General features: G+C 36.2%; 1 protein-coding gene across 1 annotated transcript in view; it reads left to right on the top strand.

The window, feature by feature from the left end:
* The window catches only part of Spag16 (sperm associated antigen 16), a 931,645-nt gene extending 909,218 nt beyond the window's left edge, over positions 1-22,427 (top strand). The window contains exon 17 of the mRNA XM_057761301.1: positions 22,252-22,427. Within this exon, the coding sequence (XP_057617284.1) occupies positions 22,252-22,427 (176 nt within the window). The remainder of the gene's footprint in view (positions 1-22,251) is intronic.
* The last annotated feature ends 160 nt before the right edge of the window (positions 22,428-22,587 follow it).

Raw genomic sequence — 22,587 nt, 5'->3', positions numbered from 1 at the left:
GCTCCCCGGGCCTTTCATAAACACACGCTTCTAGAGAAGGAGGTAAGGAGAGAAAACATAAAGGCTCAATGACCTACCAATGGGATGCCAGGAAACGCCTCTGGTGAACAAAAGACTGCCCAGTACATCACACTGAAATTACTAAAATCAGTCGCTTTTTGAAAACAAGAGGAACATTCCTCTGTAGATAAGACAAACTTAGGATGAATATAGGGGCATATGTAACCCACAAGAGTAGAGTATAATGAAGACAAGTCAAGCCAGGAATATATACTTCCACGCGGTCGTCATTCCCTATGGCCAAAGAAAACACATTACAAGTTTCCAAAGAACTCATAATAAAGAAAAATTAAGGTAGAGTCATACCAGAAAAATATAATGCTTTTCAAATTAGCTGCTTCTACCGAAAGTTATGCCATCTGACCTGTGTGATCCATTTATGCCAACAGCATTTTCCAGCAGGAGACTGTGGTTCCAAATGGCAGGGTTTCACAGAAGGCTGAGGCCAGTGCTTACACTGCATATGATAGTCCTCCCTGCTCTGCTCTGAACTTGAGAGTGGATCCCTCTCCTCGGTGTTCTTCTGACGTAGGAAATCACTTGGCCTTTCTGACAGATTTTATGGTGGGACGTTTGTACTTTCAGTGCACTGTGTATGACAAACCTGAGAGGTGACAGTAACAGGAGCATTTGGGTGAGAGCAAGCTGGATAGAGATGCCACCATTGACAGTAATGTGCCTCTGGATAGAGAAGCCACCATTGACAGTAATGTGCCTCTGGATAGAGAAGCCACCATTGACGGTAATGTGCCTCTGGATAGAGATGCCACCATTGACGGTAATGTGCCTCTGGAAAAAAGGAATTTGCGTGTCCTTTTTCCTAGAAAAACCTATTTTTAAAGCTTTTTTTTTTTTTTACATCTTTTCTAAATATAAAACACCTTTTAGTTATTGGTGGAACCAGAGACTAAACCGCATAGTTGTTTCTGGTTTTGGTGCCTCTGAACATCGTATCATTGACATCTTTTAGTGAGGCAAAGCATCGAGTCAGACCGAAGCTGAACTGGCCCAGAATTTTGAAGAGACTGTGAGATGATTATCTATTTTCTGGAGTTTGCTTCACATTAACCTTGGGACCAAAGCACAAAAACAGTTATTTTCTGTTCTATAGAATTTAAGCAGTGTGTGCAGGGTACATTACATATCACCTAAAACCAACCACCCCATTAATATGTACCACACATATTAATGGAACACTATAATATCCCTTTCCACAAATAAATATAAATTTAATATTTATTACATTGCTGTAGATATTCAAGTTAATTATAGGGTCTATCTCTCACCTCCAGCCATGGCCTACTTCCTAGTTATTTGAACTCTAGCTATATTATCCTTCAACTCTGTATGCATGCTCAGTGGTAGAGCATTTGAGAAAATGAACTGCCAGTTGTGAATTGATGCTAAATGAAGGGGTAGGCTTTAAAAAAGAGTCCTTTTCACTCGTGGGCTTTAATACTCATCTAATTATAATGATTTCAAATTCTCCCAAGGCTAAAATTAAACTTGGCTTCCTGGATGGCCAAACAAGTGACTATTCTTCTATACCACCCAGTTCCCATTTTATCTTAAGCTAACTTTGCACATAAATTGGTTAAAAACAGTCATATTCTGAATGCCGATTGGATATCACTAAAAATTATAAACTGAGAGGCCAGTTAAAGTTCAGCACCATCCAATTACAGCAATAATAGAACATTGCTAGCTCCCGCCCTGATGAAGTGAGAGAGGAAGTTGGTGGTAGGGAATAGAAGATCGGTTCTCTCCAGGAGTGTTGGTCATGATGCTGATACCCAACTGAGTGGACTATGTGGAGCCAAAGGGAAAGTTACCAAAATCACAGTTGCAGAAGAAGAGCCAGAACAGAGTCAAAACCAGATCCAAAGTTGAGCTGCTGAGCTGTTGAAGGGTTTCCAAAAGAGACAAACACATGCATAAAACTGATGGGCAGTGGGGGAAGGAAGGAGTTGTTTTTCTTTTCCATGAAAAAAAAAAAGGCTTGAAGCAAGTACACAGAAAACTCCAAAGAGTTTGAGGAGAAAACCTGATCAGAACCCTGTTAGTTTAGACAACCCTAGATCCTGAGAAGCTAACAGGATGTGGTATACACCATTATTACATAAGTGATCCCAAAGCCAAAACACTGAACTTAGACAAGCCAGATGCTTGTTGTTTAGACTATGTATCAAACTTCCTGCATGTAAATCTTGACTCTGTTACTTTCTAGCTATATGATGCAAGGCAATTAATTTCTTTATTCTGTATAGCTTTAATTTCGACTGCTATATAATTCAGAAAATCAGAATTATTTTGAGACAGAAACTGATTATTGAATATAATATAGAGAACATGAAGGTTAATACAAAAATATTTGGTGCTGTATCTTTTTTTATTCAAATGCATATTTCTTAAAGTCTTGAGAAATATTTTTTTGTCTTTTTTATTTTATTTTATTATTATTATTACAAATTTTCACCTCCTCCCATTTCCCTCCCCCTCCCCCCGTACTCTCTCCCCCTCCCTCTCCAGTCCTAAGATCATTCAGGGTTCCCTGCCCTGTGGGAAGTCCAAGGACCTTCCCCTTTGATCCAGGTCTAGGAAGGGGAGGAACCAAACAGACTAGGTTCCCACAAAGTCAATACACGGAATAGAATCAAAACCCAGTGCCATTGTCCTTGGCTTCTCAGTCAGCCCTCATTATCAGCCACATACAGAGAGTCCGGTTTGATCACATGCTCCATCAGTCCCAGTCCAGCTGGCCTTGGTGAGCTCCCATTAGGTCAGCCCCATTGTCTCAGTGGATGGGCGCACCCCTCGCGGTCCTGACTTCCTTGCTCATGTTCTCTGTCCTTTTGCTCCTCATTTGGACCTTGGGAGCTCACTCCAGTGCTCCAGTGGGGGTCTCTGTCTCTTTCTCCATCCATCACCAGATGAAGGTTTTATGGTGATATGCAAGATATTCATCAGAGTGGCTATAGTATAGGGCCAGTTCAGGTACCCTCTCCTCAGCTACTCAAGGAACAAGCTGGGGACATCTCCTTGGACACCTGGGAACCCCTCCTTGTGAAATAATTTTGACAGTACAATCATAAAACATAGATTGCCTATGTTATTGAACAGAATATAGGTAAGAATATTGGTACAACGTATCAAGCAAAATATAAATAGCATATTAAAGGATGTGATGAAATACCAAAGGATCAACACAGTGACATCAAAAGAAGCAGTTAAATGGATTCAAATTGGACCTCTGAGAATGGGCTTATGCAGAAGAAGTCTTAGGAAAAAAATTACTTTTTCATTTTAAGTCTTAGAGATTTGGTGGTCTCTTAAGTAATATCATATATTTCCTTGGTAGGAGTTAAAATACACTTGAATGTAAATACCTTGTTAGAAAAACTCTTAGGTGGAAGATCTAGTTAAGTAAGTGAAGTGCTTGCCTTGAAGGCACAAGAACCTGAGTTTCATTCCCAGTACCTACTTTTTACCTGGGTCTGGTGACAAGATTGTAATCTCAGGATTGAGGAGCCAGGAATAGGTAGATCTCTGGGACTATGTGGTCAGACAGACTTAAGTCAGTGAGAGATCCTGTCTCAAAAACTAAAAAGACAGACATTGCCTCAAAACAACACCCGAGGTTATCTTCTAGCGTCCACAGGCATGTGTATACATGTACATGTATGCCTGTATGCACACATTTGCTTACACATACATGAACACACACACAAAAGAAACCGTCTCAAATCTCTTCTTGAAATTTGTTTGAGTATACTTTTTGTGACTTTCAAGTAGCTGATGTATAGACGATATAATTCTGGGCTAAAGGTTATAAATACCCTGCCATGGTTGTCCCCTCCTCCGGCTAGTAGATCCTGGAGGAAATATACTAGATTTGGGTCTGTTTTGCCATACCCTGTATAATTACGTGGGAAATTTTAGTTTAATAACATAAAATTGAGTGTTAAAGGTTACTTTTTTATAGACTAGTTCATAGAAGAATAAGCCTAAAAAATAAGATACTGGTTGGGCTTAGTATATAATAGAAAACAATATTTCATATAAAAATAAAATATTTTATAAACACTCTTGGTAAGGTATGTAAACAATCATGTAATAAATGAATTATATGCATATCAATTAGAAGCATTTAATTAGAAATGTTCCTGTACTTTATGCATAATATTAAAGCTTATTCTGAGGCTCTTGTGAAGTACTTCTGATAGAAGAGAAACTAAAATAGTTTTAGACCCCACATGCTGTCCAATCCTCATGGAAAGAAGAATATTTGTGATACTGATTGATTTCTGAAAAAAAAAAAACAAAATGTCAAGTTTAAGTTTGTTCCTAACAGTTTTAAAAGATTGGGATGGTGCAATTTTGAATATAATTCTAATTTATTTAGGGTTTTAAGGTTTACTTAGCTGTGTTATGTAATTGTGTGTCTGTTTGTGCATATGTAGATAAACATGCCCTTTTGTGTACACAGAGGCCAATGCCAGGCAAGGGCATTGAGTATTCTCCACTAGCGCTTTCTAGCTACTCTTTTGTTGTAGTGCTTTTACTGAAACCTTGGACTCCATCTTTTTTTTTTTCCCTGCAAAGCTTGAAGCTAGCAAGCACTAGTGATCATTATGTCTCTGTACACTGGAGTTAGGATTCAGGTATCTTGTCACATGTATGCTGAGATAGAGTCTGTCCTCAACATTTTAGGGCATTGCTCTTAACTGCTGAGCTCTTCAGTCCCCAGGTTAGTTTTGTTATATTTTTGGGTTTTGTTTATTGTTGTTTGATATGTTTTTGCTGTTTTTATGGGACCCTCTGTTAGACCTCGGGAAAATAATATTAGGACTATGAGATCAATATGAAACAGACAGTGGAACAATTACCTTGTGAATTTAAGAAACAAAATTGTTTAATTCATACAGTATGAAGCAGGATTTTTTTAAATTCATTTTTATTGAGTTCTACATTTTTCTCTGCTCCCCTCCCTGCCTCTCCCTCCCCTTCAACCCCCTCCCAAGGTCCTCACGCTCCCAATTTACTCAGGAGATCTTGTCTTTTTCTACTTCCCATGTAGGTTAGATCTATGTATGTCTCTCTTAGGGTCCTCATTGTTGTCTAGGTTCTCTGGGATTGTGATCTGTGGGCTGGTTTTCTTTGCTTTATGTTTAAAAGCCACTTATGAGTGAGTATATGTGATAATTGTCTTTCTGGGTCTGGGTGACCTCACTCAAAATGATGTTTTCTAGCTCTATCCATTTGCCTTCAAAATTCAAGATGTATGTTTTCTTTCTTTTTTTTAATTTTTAATTGATTTTTATCGAACCAGTTATGTTTTCTACCTACCATCAGTTATCATAGTTGATGGTATGGGTTTTTCTTAACCCAAAGGCCAGTTTTGTCAAGAAGACAAGCTCCCAGTGGAGTGTCTTTGGTGCTTAACGTTTTTTTGGGAGTAGAGTGGTGTTGTCAGGAGTAATTGTGTCTTTTTGGCACAGAAATTTTAGGTTAGATTAAAGGCCATTTTTTACAGCTCTTTGAAGAGGCTGAAGATCATATTATTTATACTAATATAATCTCTATGTAACTAAAAGACCTGATAAACTTAAAAATAAATATGACAAACATATAATTTTTAATACCTATTTAACTTTGAAGACTAAAAGAATAAACAACTGTGTAATATATGAAGACAATGATCTTTAACTGTAAACAATGTCATAGTATCAGAGGTAGAAATGTACAATGTAATATGGTAGATGTATCAATACAATATAGACAAAGTTATAAGCATACTCATACAAAAATAGAGGTAGGAACGCTCACATTCAATATTCAACATATCAATATACAAGAAACAGTACCAGTACAATTTTTTATAAACAGTAATTCACAAATACCAATCATCCCAAAAAACCAGTTACCCCCTTCTTCTTCCTCTTCTGTGAGCGGCGGGGCTGCGTCCCAGGCACCCGGCCACCCGCATGGCTTATGCCCCAAAATAATTACACGGAAACTGTATTCTTTTAATCACTGCCTGGCCCATTAGTTTTAGTCTCTTATTGGCTAGTTTTTACATATTGATCTAACCCATTTCTAATATTTTATGTAGTATCACGAGCTGGCTTACCAGAAAAGATCTTAACCTGTGTCTGTCTGGAGTGGGAGAATCATGGCGACTCCTGACTCGGCTTCTTTCTCCCAGCATTCTGTTCTGTCTACCCCGCCTACCTAATTTTCTGTCCTATTAAAGGGGCCAAGGCAGTTTCTTTATTACTTAACCAATAAAACAACAGATAAAAAGATAACCCACCTCCATCACATTCTAAGTGCATAAGTGATATGCATTTTAAAATTATAATTGAAAATAAGCTGTAAACTTCACTTTGGTTTCAAGTTTTCAGGGTTTTTTTTTTTGGAGACTTCCTCTTTTTAGAACTATTTAGATTTATAACAAAACTGAGACGATAGAGAACTTTGCCATGCATCTCCCATTCTTGCCCATGCAGAGCCCCCCAACCTCCCAGCATTAACACCCTCCACCAGATGTCACAACTTATGAACCTATTGTCATCCAAAGCCCATAACTTGCATTTGGTTCAACAGAATGTAATGTCTCCACCATTATGGTGTCATATAGAGGGACTTTTGTTATTATTTTGTTTTGTTTCATTGCTATAAAGATTTCCTGTGTTCTGCCTATTTGTCCTCCTCATTCCAACAGCTACCAGTTACCATCTCCAAAGACTCGTCTTTCCCAGCAAGTCACATAGTCGGATTCACTCAACCCATAGCTTTTTTTCAGACTGTTTGAGTTCCTCTCATATCTTTCTGTGACTTTATAACCCATTATGCTTTAGGACTGAAGAATATTACATTTTTCTATGCTACCATAGTTTATTTACTTTTCACTTACAGAGGACTTGTAAGATGTTTCCAGGTTTAGCAGTTGTGGCTAAAGCTTCTCTACGCATCTTTGATTTGGCTTTTGTTTGTGTAAGGGTGTACTTATACAGACATGTTGTGGAAGCTGCGGGCTGCATTCCTGCCACCCAGCTCCCGGCTGCCTGGCTAGCTTATGCCCCGAAATAACAACACACAAACTATATTCTTTTAAACACTGCTTGGCCCATTATATCTAGCCTCTTCTTGGCTAATTCTCACGTATTAATTTAGCCCATTTCTAATAATCTGTGTAGCACCCCAAGGTGTGCTTACCGGGAAGATTCTAGCCTACGTCCATCCTGGGTCGGAACTTCATCGCATCTGGCTCTGAGAGGAGCTGCCCTGCATCTGAGCTCACTTCCTCTTCCTCCCAGCATTCTGTTCTGTTCACTCCACCCACCTATGTTCTAACCTATGAGGCCAAGCAGTTTCTTTATTAGCCAGTGACCTTCCTCCATCACAGACATGCATTTTAAAGTCTATTAGATAAATTTCCAGAGGTGTGAGGATTGAATACATATGGCAAAGAGTATGTTTCACTTACTTACCTAAGAAACTACCAGCACTGCTGTCCAGAGTAAATGTGCCACTCTGTGTTCCTTCCAATGCTGCCTGGAAACCTATTCAAGCTCCAAACCCTTTCCACAGTCTCTGTTGCCCATATCTTCTCTTAAGGCCATTCTTATACATGCACAGTAACACCACATTGCCATCCTATTTGCATTTCCTCTATGGCACATGACACACAACATGATTTCATACATGCATTTATCATGGACTCGTTCTGTTTAATGAAGTCCCTGCTAATGTACACAGTCCATCTACGTCGGGTCCTTCAGTCTCTTACTGAACTCAGAGTTCTTTCTGGTATCTGGATTATCATTTATCATGCATGCTTTTCATAGACTATCTCTCAGGCTGTGGCTCTCTGTTCACTATCCTGGTAGCATCTTCTGCAGAGCAGAAGTTCTTCATTTTAACAAAGACTTCAGCATTGTTTTCTTTTAAACATTTTGCGAATTCAATATTTGCTTTTTAATATTTAGACAAATGCTCTGTATGTTACCAAAATTATTGAAATGAACTATAAACATACCTACTTTTAGAGCGCTCTGAGTAGCTCTGATGATAATGAACATTTTAGTTCTACATATAAGAAATGATCATATGATGATAACTGAACAATGTTTATCTTATTACATGATTTATATTTTGAAACTTTTTGGGAGAGGTTCTCAGTGTATAGCCCAGGCTTGCTTACAACTTGCTATGTAGACCATGCTAGCCTGGAACTCACAGAGATTCATCTGCCATCCCTCCCAAGTGCTGAATGAAAAGGTGTGTGCCACCAGACCAGCCACTGTCCATGTTCCTCGTTATTGTACAAGCCTGTAAAATGTAAAGAAATTAGTGTAGTAACTCATTTGCCGTCACTCGAATGCAGCAACCATCAATACCTAGCTCATCATCGTTCACTGATTCCTTCCTCTCACAATTTTATATTTTGCTTTAAATTTCTGAAAAAATTCCAAAGAATATATTTTTAAAGTCTCATACCAATTTTAGAAAAATAATGTAGTTTTCTTTTTCAAGATAACAACTTTATAAAGTCAGTGCAATTGTGCCGCATATATTTTGAATGGCCTAGTTTAGGAGTTTTTGAAACTCTTTTTTTCTACCCTCTAATCTAGAGAAAAGCATTAAGATCTTTTGAAGGTGTGCAAATTTCCCCTGAAGGGTAAATTATACCAACCACGATAGAGTAGCCCTTAAGGATAGCTTCCTTGAGTGTTTGCACACATGTACAAGGATTATTTGGATAGTGTTACAGGACTATAACTATGCTGTATGCTTCCAATTTCAGAAATAATGACTTTTTTCATTGAATTTAATAAAGAATAATCTATGTAACTTGCTTGGCCTGTGCTTCTCTGGGCCTGGTATATAAGCGCCACTTGTGTTATAATATGCATTTATATCTAGGTAATGAGGAAAATTAAGTTTGTGGAATACTTTATTTACCCTTAGATTTCTGCTAACATGGTGTTCAAGGTCTTTTTGTTCCTCTGCTATTTTAATCCATATTTTTGTTTGCTGCAACCTCATAATTCATTAAGACACCCCAAACTTTGCTAATCTAGTAAATCAGTCATGCTGATTCCTTGTCACGTCTCCATGCGGTTTGTTTGTATGGAAGACTTTGAGGAAAGAAGAGACTTCGATGAGATAGATCACTAAAAAGGATAATGGCAGGCAAATCATTATTTTAATGGCCATTTTTTTCTGATAGAAAAATGGACATTGAATTATACATCTTGAATGATTATCTAAAGTTAATTTGATTAGCTTCAATTGTTGATTCTTCCTAAAAGTTCAGCATCTTCCCCTCATTTTGACAGTTTTATATATGGTAGACACTCAGCCACACCCTTCTACCTCTCAGCTATCATAATCGACCAAAGATAAATATATGACTGAAGTAAGCTATTAGAATATTTGTGTATATGAAACTGCTTAGAAATAGAGGTACTCTTTCATGGACTTTGAATTTGAGGGGCTATGAGTCTGTACTGTTGGGACTTGAATAGAGAAAGCCAGACTAAAAGCCAGTTTATAGCATAACTGAGAGACAAAGACAGTGGGCACACTTGTGATGGCATCCTGGATAGCAGAACTGAGAGACAAAGACAGTGGCACACTTATGATGGCATATTAAGCACCCATGCTAATGAACACATTTCAAAACCGTTTGCCTCTTTGCTATGTTGGGTAGATTTTCTTTCATTTGCATCTGAAAAAGTCCTAATATTTCCTCCATTTAAACAAGTCAGACTGCTTTTTCTATGAGTGACGACAGTGTTAACTTTGTCAAGGTTCTACCTCATGTACAAATCTAAATCCTATCTGGTTCATTACTTAACCCCAAGTTCTTGCCAGTGTCTCAATTCTAAAAGTCCGTTGACTTTTAGCAAATGCTCCTTGACCCATGCAGTATGGCAGATTATGGGACTGAGAATGAGAGAGTTTAGTGGAGAAACACCGAATGGAAACAGAGTAGCCCTGTGTCTTTAGAGTGAGTATGAGGTGCACAGTGAGACCATCAACCTATGTTGCTAGAACGTTAATTTGAATTTCCAAAGAGATGGATTCACTGAACTAGAAGTAAAGATATAGCTATTTCTCACACCATGTAGCATCATTAGTTCAACTTTCTGTCATAACTACTTTCAATCTCCTTCAGTCTGCTGGAAAGAGAAGACACTAGCTCCATAATATTGAAGACATGGCATCCCATGATTGTACCCTAAGATTCAGTACCTTCATCTGTGATATCAACACAACGTTTTGATCAGGTGTAACTGTAGGATATCACATAGTACAAAAGTGCCCTCATTTCCTCTCTGTGTCTGTGATAAGTGCTGTGATATAAAGCAACTAGGGAAGAAAGGGTTTCTCTTACTTCACAGCTCCAGGTTGCCGTCTGTCATAGGCAGGAACTTGATGCAGCTGGTCACATCACATCCATACATAGGACTGAGAGAAAACATGCATTCTTTCCTACTTCGCTGCTCACTTCCTCCACTCCTATACCATGCAGAAACCAAACCCAGGAAACAGTGTCATCCACACTTAGACAGGATCCTACCACATCAACAAACATGATCATGGAATTCCCCTGCAGGCCAAAGTGATCTAGAAAATCCTCAGTGAGACTCTCGTCCCAAGTGATTCTACATGTGTAAAGTTGGAAATAAAAACTAGCCATCACTAGAGACTATAACATTTTCAGGAACACATAGATAAGTGGAAACTAGTGGCTTCATCTTTTTTATAACCACTTCAAGCCACTTTAAATAACAAGGCTATGAGTCTTTTCCGGGTAAGGATTTGTGGAAGACTTGGAATTAAAGGCTGAGCTTTTAGAAGATTGAACTCTCAGCCTTAAATTTAACATTTCTTTTAAATCAACAAATTATACTCAATTTAAACTAAATAATTTGGCTACCCCTAATCTACAGAAAAGTGTTGTGTTCAGTTTTCCATTGGGAAACTCGGGTTAGATGTGTTTTGTCGTCCATTCCCTCCTTTCACTCCAACTATTATTAATGTGGTGATATTGTGTTCATGTGAACCCTTTCACTTCTTTCCATTGCTGCTCTCAATGGGAAAGGATAAAGTTCTAAAAATAAGAATGTGATTATTAACAATTCGCCATCTCAACATCGAGTACCAGAAGTCGATAGGATCTTTTTTTAACAGACAAACTACCATATTCATAATGGGGAGTTCATTTATGGCAAAGTTACCAGCTTAAACACTCTCAAAATATTAGAACTTTACCTTTTAGAGTCTTTAAATGTAGTAATTGTTATAGTCTAAATAAAAAAAAAACTGAGACCATTAAAAGTTATTTTATTGCTTCATACAATAAAATTAATTAAACTCTTAATTAAAAGTTTGCTATCAATAGAAGCCTTTGGATTCTTTCCCTACTCAGGAACAATGGGGAAGAAACCATCACAGTCCCAGCTTATCTGACATGCAGAAATGAATCACAACTCAAATTCTGTCTGACATCAGCAACACAGCTTTCTCAAGTGTTTGCAAGAGCCCAGGTGCATTGGGTTCCCCAAATAAACATTATTGCAACACAGTTTGGCTGCATAGGTGAAGACCATGTTAGGAACCAGATCTACAAGGATTTCCTAATGAGAGCAGGTGGCTGTTGATAGTCTAAATAGATTCAATAATTAGTTAAACATTTTTAGAACTTTAAGGGCATCTCACAAGGGATTTCAGTAATGTTCAAAGGACAATTCCTTTGAACGCCTGTTCAGGAATTTCTTCATTTACATTCTTCTAATGGGGGGAACATATTTTGAAAACAACACACTATAGGAAAGACTATTTTTTAAAAAAATTACTTTCTGCATTTTACAAATGTCCCTAAAATAGTTAGGGATTTTATCTATTTACCTAGTTTCTTCTTGAGTAAAACTTAAAAAACTTAAAGGGACTAACATGTGGCTACTTGATACATAGCTTTTCATACCAAAATTAAGTGATAATGTGTTTTATCTTCAATACCACATCTGGTTGTATACTTTAAATACATTATGTGTTCTAAATAAGGCAAACATATCTTTTGGTCTGAAATCCCATGGTAGGAAAATGAGACCTGCCCTAACTACCATAATTTTTATGACATGCACCACCAAAAGATATTTAAAACTTATTTTACACATTTACACATGTTTATATTACAACATCAAATGTTCTCCATTCAAACAATATTCAATACAAAAACAAAAGCTAGGCCACTTTAGCAAGAATAATATAGTACAAAAAAGCTGGGAAAGTTTATAAATTGTTACTATCACTTAGCCAAGGTAATTCTTAATATTTTAATATTTTATGGAAGTATTATATTGATTAGCAACAGGATGAAAAATAAACTAAATTTGCATTTCATATCTCCAACAGTGTTGAGCCATTAATGCAAATCCTCAAAACTTAAGTAGTTTCTTGATACTTTTCATTTTGAGGCATCTTTTAAAGAAACAACAGATGCCTCTCCACATGCATTCAAAAAATCAATATAATTAATCAATAACACTCTCCACAGGTAATAAATGCTGAGAAGCATTTCTGCCTATCTGTATTGATCTAGAGAATTGCTTCAAATTGGTTCTGATGTGTATAAAAATCATTTCCTTATTGATCAAAGCCTGTCTTCCCCTCTCTGATATGTTATTTTATATTGGGCACACAATTGTTTTAGTTTCCATTCTTGTACTTGTGATAAATAGATTTCCTGTGATCTGTATATGAGATTAATTTGAATGAAATAGAAAATGAGTATTTTTGTGTCTTTGGAAACGTGTTGCTCAATGTTCAACCAAAGCATGAATAATGAGAAAGTATTGTAGTTATACTAATGAGAAATGGAATGATGGATTTCATTAACGTTTTCATTACTCATGGTAATTTTAAAGTTTTGAATCAGCTTCTATAACATTGAATTAACTGTTAAAATTCTTATAACAAAACTCTGTTCCTGTAACTACAGCATCTAATCTAGAATACTCTAGTGATGAAATAATAAAAATGCATAGTTTTTTCAAGGTTTAATTTGTGATATTACTATCACTCTATATTCCTATAACATCTCCAAACTATTAAGTGGCTGTGTAACTTCTTTGCTAATAATGTGTGTAAATGTGTAGATGCCAAGTAGTAAGAAACAAGTCTTCAAAATTAATTATCTGACCTAAGATATATGATGTTTCAATAGATACAGAATTTAATAAGCCTCATTTAAAAGGGTCCATGTTATATAGTCAACTGAACAGTACCTGATAACTTGTAGCTCACAGGAGGAAATTTTATTGATCAATTAAAGACTCCTACAAAGTAGCATAGCCCCTAATGAGCACATTACCTACTATTGGGAGTTATTATTCCAACATCAACAAAAAAATCAAAGATCCCTGTCAACATGATTTAGGGAATTTCATAACTAACACCAACTCTTTTCCTTCCTCTTTGTGTTCCATTACCAAATGGCACAGGTAAACTGCCATGGGAAATATTAGTAATCAAACACATTCTTGAAACAAGGCTTGCCTGAAATGTTTTCTTCATGTCAGCAGCTTTTGCTTTGGAATCCATGGAATATGAATTGACATCTGAGGTCAATGCTTTGTCAATCTAGCAAATGAGGTTACTTTAGTACTGAAGAGATATCTCATGTAAAAACAAACCAAGCTGAAATCACTCAACAAAACAAAATATCTACTCTTCTTGGGAACAATTGGCATGAACAAAAGGATAACATACCTACATTACATTAAAATGTTACTAACCACCCTTCCCCTTCTCTCCTTCCTTCCACCCCCATGCTCCCAAATTTTGTCAGGCGATCTTGTCTGCTTCCAATTTCCAGGTAGATCTATACATGTTTTCCTTTGGGTTCACCTTATTAGTTAGCTTCTCTAGGATGATGAACTATAGACTCAATATCTTTTGTTTATGGCTAGAATCCACTTATGAGTGAGTACATACCAAATTCATTTTTGGGTGGGGTTACCTTACTCGGGATAGTGTTTTCTAATTCCATCCATTTGCATGCAAAATTCAAGATGTCATTGTTTTTACCACTTTGAAGTACTCTAATGTGTAGATATGCCACAATTTCTTTATCCATTCTTCTGTTAAGGGGCATCTAGGTTGTTTCCAAGTTCTGACTATTACAAATAATGCTGCTATGAACATAATTGAACAAATGCTTTTGTAGTATAATTGGGCATCTCTTAAGTATATTTCCAAGAGTGGTATTGCTGGATCCTGAGGTAGTTGATTCACAATTTTCTGATAAACCGCCACACTGATTTCCAAAGTGGTTGCACAAGTTTGCATTCCCACCAGCAATGAGAGTTCCCCTTACTTGTGGATTCATTCTTATTTGTTTTGCTTAGAGCATAAACAAAATGATAATTCTTGTATAGCATGTGAATATTGTATAGTTACTGAAAGTTATGGAAATGACTTTTCTGATCACCAAAGGACTGTTGATTTCTGGAAATGTTGGATGCTCTTCAAGCTTTCAAAGAACAAAAGCAACTCTCCTAAGTTCTATGCTTCTTCCCAGCAAGCTAGTTCTACAACCAGGTCCTCGGAGTTCATAAATTTTGTAAAAGCATTTAAAAACATTTCTTATAGCCAACTTGAAATTTAAAGTGTTTCCTAGGAAAATACATAGGTCCTGCTCAAAACTGGAGTTTAATACACAAAGATGTTTTCTCCCCACCATGACAAAATTTAGTAAGGGAAGTTTAATCATAGTGGGGAGACGACATTGAGCCAATCAATAAAAATTCATCCAGAGGTATTAAAGCATACTCAGAGGGTAAGAGTAGGAACCTTGGAGTCCTCAGGATCCCAAATCTGGATTTCATTAGTCATATACTGTTTGATTTGGGGGAAGTTGCTTTAATCTCTCTAAATTTTATTTTGTTCCTCCATAAAGCAATATATGTTCCAGCACTGTCAAACAGAAAGATATTTCTAAATATTATTGTGATCAAATATTTTAAAAGGTTGAGATTAAGAATCCTTTTAATAAATTGCATATATTTCCAAATATAAATCAAAACCTACTTTATTAAATATCATATATTTAAAGCAAGATTATGTTCATGTGATCACCATGAAGCTATTCGTGGAGTACATGACATTGTTTGTTCATGGGAAATCTTAAAAATCAGGTGAGTGTTTTGCAAACGTCATGCACTCCAGTTCTGCTAGCTGAATTTCCAACACACAAAGGCCATCATAGCTGTTATAATTCATAGCACAGGTATATTCTACCCTGTAGAGTTGTTGTCATAGTAAAGTAAGATAATACACTTGGAAGACTTAGGACAGTGCCTGGAAAACAAAAGCCCTAAAATTGGTAGTTGTGACAACTTTAATTATTACCCACTGAGAGTATTGATCACAACACTCTCATTCTTAAGTTGGTCAAATGCACAGGTATTTGTTTGTCCCTGAGTAAATACAAGGCTAGGAATGGAGAACACACACATGACTGACCATACTTTTGGGATCTCATTAATGTGTAAAAGTAGGAATAAAATGATGCACATATTGCCGGGAGGAGGAACTTCTAAGGATGTGTGTACCTATAGTTGAAGAAAATCATTTGAGCTGGGATTCAGTAAATGGATCAGCTTCTGTCAGGATGTTATAACCAGGGACCAGGCAGACAGCTAAGGAGAATATTCCACAAGAGACATTAATGAAGAAAGAGTTCAAAGGTGATAGGACTATACCTAAGTGTGCAATGTGGGTTTTAATTAACTGTGGAGATGTTAAAATGTATACCAAGATGCTTGACATTCTCTATTGTCAAAACAGAATAGTGAAAAGAGCACCAACTTGAGAGTCAAAACTTAGCAGATATATATGATAGTAATTTCAGTTAAGAATATGGATATTTTGTGGTGATATTTTAAGCCACTGGTTAACCACAGAGGACAGACAGTGGCCATATTTACACCTAATATGCCAAAGAACAAATAATTCAATAAAAAATGGACTGCAGACCTAACCAGAGAACTCTCACCAGACGAATCTCAAATGGCTGAAAGACACTTAAGGAAATGTTCAACCTCCTTGGCCATCAGAGAGGATATGGGGTAAGGGGAACACTCCTCTATGTTCAGTGGGAATACAAACTGGTACAGACACTTTGGAAATCAGTATGGCCATTTCTCAGAAAATTAGGAAAAAATCTACCTCAAGACCCAGCAATACCACTTCTGGGTATATACCCAAAGAATGCTCAATCATGCTACAAGGACATGTGTTCAGCTATATTCATATCAGATACATTCATATCAGCCAGAATGTGGAAATAACCTAGATGCCAATCAACTGAAGAATGGATGAAGAAAATGTGGTACATTTACACAATGGTATACTACTCAGCCAAAAAAATGACATCTTTAAATTTGCAGGCAAATGGATGTATTGATGTAGAAAAAAGTAACCCAGACCCAGAAAGACAAATATACTATGTACTCACTCATTAGTGGTGTTGATATATAAAGCAAAAACAAAACAAAAAGAAAAACAGCCTACAGTTCACAGCCTTAAAGAACCTAGACAACCAAGAGGACCCTGGAAGAGACATACGTGGATCTACATAGGAAGGAGAAAAAGACAAGATCTCCTGAGTAAATTGGGAGCATGAGGATCATGGAGGAGGGGGGAGGGTAGAGGAGAGAGAGGGAGGGGAGCAGAAAAATGTATAGCTCAATAAAACAATAAAAAGAGAAAAATATATCCAAATGTATTTTTGGAATAATATAACAACAAGATGAGAGAGAGAGAGGGAGAGAGAGAGGGAGGGAGAGAGAGAGAGAGAGAGAGAGAGAGAGAGAGAGAGAGAGAGAGAGAGAGAGAGAGAGCCAGAGAGCAAAGAAAAACCACCCTACAGTTCACAATCCCAAAAAACCTAGACAACAAAGAAGACCTTAAGAGAGACATACATGGATCTAAGCAACATGGGAAACAGAAAAATACAAGATCTCCTGAGTAAATTGGCAGCATTTGGATCATGTGGGAGGGTAGAAGAGGAGGGGTGAGAGATGGGAAAGGAGAAAAATATAAATATAAATTTATAGCTCAATAAAAACAATAAAAAATACTAAAACAATAAATAAATAAAACCCCAGATTACTAGAAAAAAAATATCAAGGTAGGGGGCTGGAAAGATGGCTCAGAGGTTGAGCACTGGTTGCTCTTCCAGAGGTTCTGAGTGCAATTACCAGAAACCACATGGTGGCTCACAACCATCTGTAATTAAATCGGGTGCCCTCTTCTGGCAATGCAGGAATACATGCAGGTAGAACATTGTATATGATAAATAAATCTTTTTTAAAAATCAGGGTAATCTACAGCATTTAACTTTAGAGATTTGTCAGGATGAGAAAGGGATGTAAAAACTGAAAAGCTTAAGATAACTTGAAGCACGATTAATGAAAACTCAAAGAGAGACACTAGGGTTTAACCTGAAGATTCGAAAAGCAGCTAGCCACTGGCTCTTACCTCGACCTTAATCCAAAATGGCAATCCTGCCTCCAGGAATTTCAGAATGAGACTGCACCTGAGAGCTGTTTCCTCATATTTTATAATCCTCTCTAGTTCTGGGATTAAAGGTAGGCACCGCCCAGTTTCTATGGCAACTATTGTGGCTACTGGGATTAAAGGTGTGTGTTGCCACTGCCTGGTCTGTAGGGCTGATTAGTGTGGCTGTTTTACTCTCCTGATCTCCAGGCAAGTCTTATTTATTAAAATACAGTTGAAACGCCTTTACAATAACCCCTTATTTCCTTAGAGGTATGTTCTTGGAGCCAAACTGTTTTTCCACATGCATAGATATCAAAAGTTCATTAAAAGTTCTTTAGTTTGAGGAAGTGCCAACATTTTTACAGCAGACTTGAATTTGAATAAAAGCATTCAACAACCTGAAAAATTTCACAGAATATTTGTATATAGTTTTTAAAAAGTGCGAATAATTTATCTGCATCTTTTGTTGGCAACGGATGAAGAGTTCAGTATTTGGTAGTTGGTACTAAATGGAGATGCCATTCTGTAGGTTAGCTCCTCCTTTTTGAAGAGAAACAGTGATGAAAATAATGCCCAGTTTACTATGTACATGTATTTGGTTTCTTGTGACAAATTCAGTTGAGGCTGCTTTATTTAAAAGGGAATTAGTGGGATTTTTCTCCGAACATATGCTTATTGCAACAATATAAACAGGTTTTGTTGCTTAAATAAAAAATTTGCTTGTTACAACAATATAAAGAAGTTTTGTTGTATAAATAAAGTTATACATTTTCTTGAAATAAAAATTAAAAAATATACAAATGTACAAAGATTAATTATCTCATTTAGTAGCAGAGAGTGGAAGAAACTTAGTTCTAAACCAAAAAGAATTTGCACATTCATCATTAAAGCAAAATGGAATTTTTCTCATTGATAAATAAACGTTAATTACGGTTTTGGAGACACACAAATGAAAGGTACTCATAATCTGTTGATATATACTGAGTTATTTATATAAATATAGCTATTAAAAATTAACATACCCCAAAATAATGTTTACTTACTTGATGAAAACTTTGAGTAGCCTAATTTTCTGAAGGTAACACATAAAAGAAATAAGTCATATTTTATTCAAAGGATGTTTAAATATAGAATTGTCTATTTTAAATTCGTGTGTGTGTGTGTGTGTGTGTGTGTGGAGGCTGTGAAAGCAGAAAGAGAACATAGAGAAGAAAGAGGTTAAGGAAGCGTGAAGAGATGACGGTGGAGCCCATGGAGATGAAGACAAGAAGATGCCTTAAGCAGAGGAAAAGGACCAGGACCAGACAGGCCAGGAAAGTGGAGACAGTGGGACAAGGAATTGAGAATCAGTAATTAGAATGAGGAAAATGACATATCTGTGAAAATGTCACGATGAAACCCGTTACTTTGCACGCTAACTCAAAGACCGAGTGAAAAACACCTAACTCTGTGAATGTACCTTGTATAATTTTATTTTTAATCAACACTGATTGTACATAAAATATAACTAAAAACTACACTTTTTCAGATATATTATATATTTGGTATTGGATAGCACTTTCTCTGAAGTAGACAATTTCTCCTGCTCTCAGCATTTTGTAGTAGTGTATAGTTCTTTGTGTGGGGCTGAGGCCTTTTATACCTTAGAGAAGTAAATCAGCTTTAACATGAATACTGTTACTCCAAGTTTCACGTAAATTCCCATGACACTATTTCGGATTATATATCATTCCATTGTCCATGTCATAATGTAAATATTTTTTAAATATGTTGACTTATATGAGGGTTTTGTATGTGTTCCATGGCACACATATGGAGACGAGAAAACAATTTCCAGTGGTGTGTTCTAGTGTTATAATTTTATGTATAGGACATAGTCATTGTGTAGATATACTTAAAGGTATATACATCTTGGAAATTTTAAAGTATTTATCTACTTTTCATATGTTGTAAGAGTAGAAAGGGAGCATAAAATGTGTTTGCATGTAAACCTGCTCAATCATTATGCAAAACTATTAGAATTTTTATCGTACAGACTTTCAGAAATTACTCGAGTCCCTCTCAATATTACTAACTTTGACTTTTACAGGTTTGACCACAAAATAGTGGTTTCATGCTAAATCTTTCTCTTTACAGACTTTGGTTCTTTTTTTGTCAAATTAAAAAAGAAGGCTTTAATTTTAACCGTAAAATTTATGCAACAAAACAATTATTAAGTAAGAATTACAGTTACAATATCCAGTCCATTTATATTTGGTAAATTTAGAGAAAGTACTCAATTATGTATCCTATCTCAGTAAGTCTAGAGTTCTGTACCTAATTCACTTTCTATCCTAACTAAGGAAAGTTTAAGTCTAATTATTTACTCTTTAACTCCAAAAAAGACCCCAGAACAGTGAAAATGTTATGTAACAACAGGGACATCTGGCTACCTGGACAATCACCCTAGGTTTTTCTGAAATATTGGGGTATCCAGCTTTGGCCTACAAGCATGGTATATCTGACAGACATTTCTGAGAAGCAGGAAACTTTGATGGGCTGTCTTACCTTGTCTTAGCAAAGTTTGGCATTAGTTTTCTTTTGCATCCTGCTGGTCCAGTTTGGACAGCATCCTGTCAGTAATGGAGGTAAAAAAAAAGTCTCTTTGCCCAAATGGCTAACTTTGCTTTAAAGAAAGAAAAATCCATAATGAATTTCTTTCATATCCTTCATCTTCTTTTGAAGTAAATGGGTATTGTCAGGAGCAGACATGTTTCACTGTCACAAAAAATTTAGGTTATTAAACATATTAAATGCCATACTCTTTGAAGTGTTTGAAGACAATTTATCTATCTAAATATATCTGTTTATGACTTTGAAAACATACCTAACATGACCATAAAATTGACTATTATAGATAACTACTAACCTGTATTTCTTAATTATACATTACATTTTCAAAGGAATGCTTAAAAACAATATTCTAAACAAAAGTAGAAATACATACACAATATAACAGGGCTTTGATTTTTTTTTATGGCTCCAAATGTTTTTAAAATCCAACATTCCTTTAATGGCTATTGTATAAAAAGTTCAAGAAAAAAAATCTTTTGTCTGAGTTTCAGGAAAGTCACACACAGAAGTTGCCTCTAGAGTGAGACTGGAAGGGAAGTCTGTGTGTAATGCCTCTGTCAGCAAAGATTTTAAGAGAAGAGGGTTTATAATAAATATTCACATCTGCTGCATTGGACACTCTAATCCATCCTAAGGGTGTTTGCTGTGTCAGGTTTTGTTCTAGATGAAGAAACCCAGTAGTTATAGAGGTTTGCAGATAGGCTGTATTTATCATCCTTAACTTTCCTCTTAAAATCCCTCTCTGTTTTAAAACCCTAAGGCAGCTATGACAATTTGAGAATGATATGTGATCATATATTTCACCATGCTTCTTATGGTGATAGCTCTGTTGAATTCTTACTCCAAAATGGACAAACTCCCTTTCTTTCAGGATCACCTACCAAAATCTGACTAGAAGCATAACTGATATAGTGTCATCTGGATGTGGAAATATGATGCTTACAAGTCTGGGCTGCAGTTTTGGAGTTTTTGTGTTTGAATGTTAGCTTCTTTCACACATGAGGAATGACTTAGTCTTCCAAGCTTCTGTCTTCGTCCACTTGGTGGAATTACTGCTATTTCTTCTTTCATTCAGTCCTTGTATCAATTGTACAGAATGACTCACATCAGGTATTCAGTGTAGTATCAGCATGTTGAACGAGTTTAATAAACGTTAAACGCCGTTATTGCGATAATAGTATGCCTTCTAAGTATGAACAGATAACCCAATGATTAATACTTATGTCCTAAGCTTGGGTGAGCATATTCTATTTGTTTTACTTGCCTCCAAATGCTTAGATAATTTTTCTGCTGGAATTTTTCAATAGAATTATTAGTTAAAATTAGGCTATTTTCTTTGTTACTCACCAAAAATGTCATAAAAATTATAAAGATTTCCCACACTAGATTTGGATTAACTTATATGTTTTAATTTGCAGGAACTTTGAAATTTAAGTTAAATATCATGTTATTTTGAAGTAGAGATATTAATTATTTCATTTCAACTCCAAAAAAATGTACTGAATTCACATATATCCCTACTATTGTTGTTTTATACAGTGCTTTAACAGAATTATAATAAACATTTAGAACAGGTAGATACATTTTGAATTTCCTAGAATAAATACCTAAAGGTTTATTTAAGCAAGGCATGTGTTCTATTTTTCATTTTGAATGTTTTTCCTTTAAATATTTTAATATATTCATTTGAAAAATAGTTACTCCCTTTAGTTATTCTCAATCTCGTCTCAAAATGATCTGTCAATCATAAATATAAGAAGAATGATGGGGCTTGTAATGACCTCTGAATGTTAAGCAAATAGAGCTACAGGCTTTTATTCTAAATGTGTCTTAATTATGGCTCAAATTCTTTTCATAGATAGGACTTAGTTTATCATTAATTAGGGCCTAACATAAAAATGAGTCTGTTGAATCACAGTCAAAACAAGATAAAATGTGTATCATTTGCAAACTCTGACTGCTTGAGCTAAATCTCCCTCTGTTTCCATGTTTTTTCAGGTCGAGTTTTAGCTCAGGCGAGTGCCAACGGAGTAATCCATTTACTGGATCTTAAATCTGGACAAATTCACAAACTGGTGGGCCACGAGAGTGAGGTCCACACTGTGGTGTTTTCCCGTGATGGGGAGAATCTGTATTCTGGAGGTTCTGACGGCACCGTTCGATTGTGGTTCTGATCAGCAACAGCCCACCCTGCTGCAGAGGGCATTCCCTCTAAGGTTTAAAAATGTTTCACATAGTCTGCTCCCAAGCCAGTAAGTACCTGGTTAAAACAACCAATAAATAACAGATTTGTTTTAAAACAAGCTTGGGGGGAATGTTATATGATGCAAACTG

The sequence above is a fragment of the Chionomys nivalis genome, chromosome 2, assembly GCF_950005125.1.
Source record: "Chionomys nivalis chromosome 2, mChiNiv1.1, whole genome shotgun sequence".
NCBI lineage: Eukaryota > Metazoa > Chordata > Mammalia > Rodentia > Cricetidae > Chionomys > Chionomys nivalis.
This window is presented reverse-complemented; position numbering and strand designations above follow the sequence as displayed.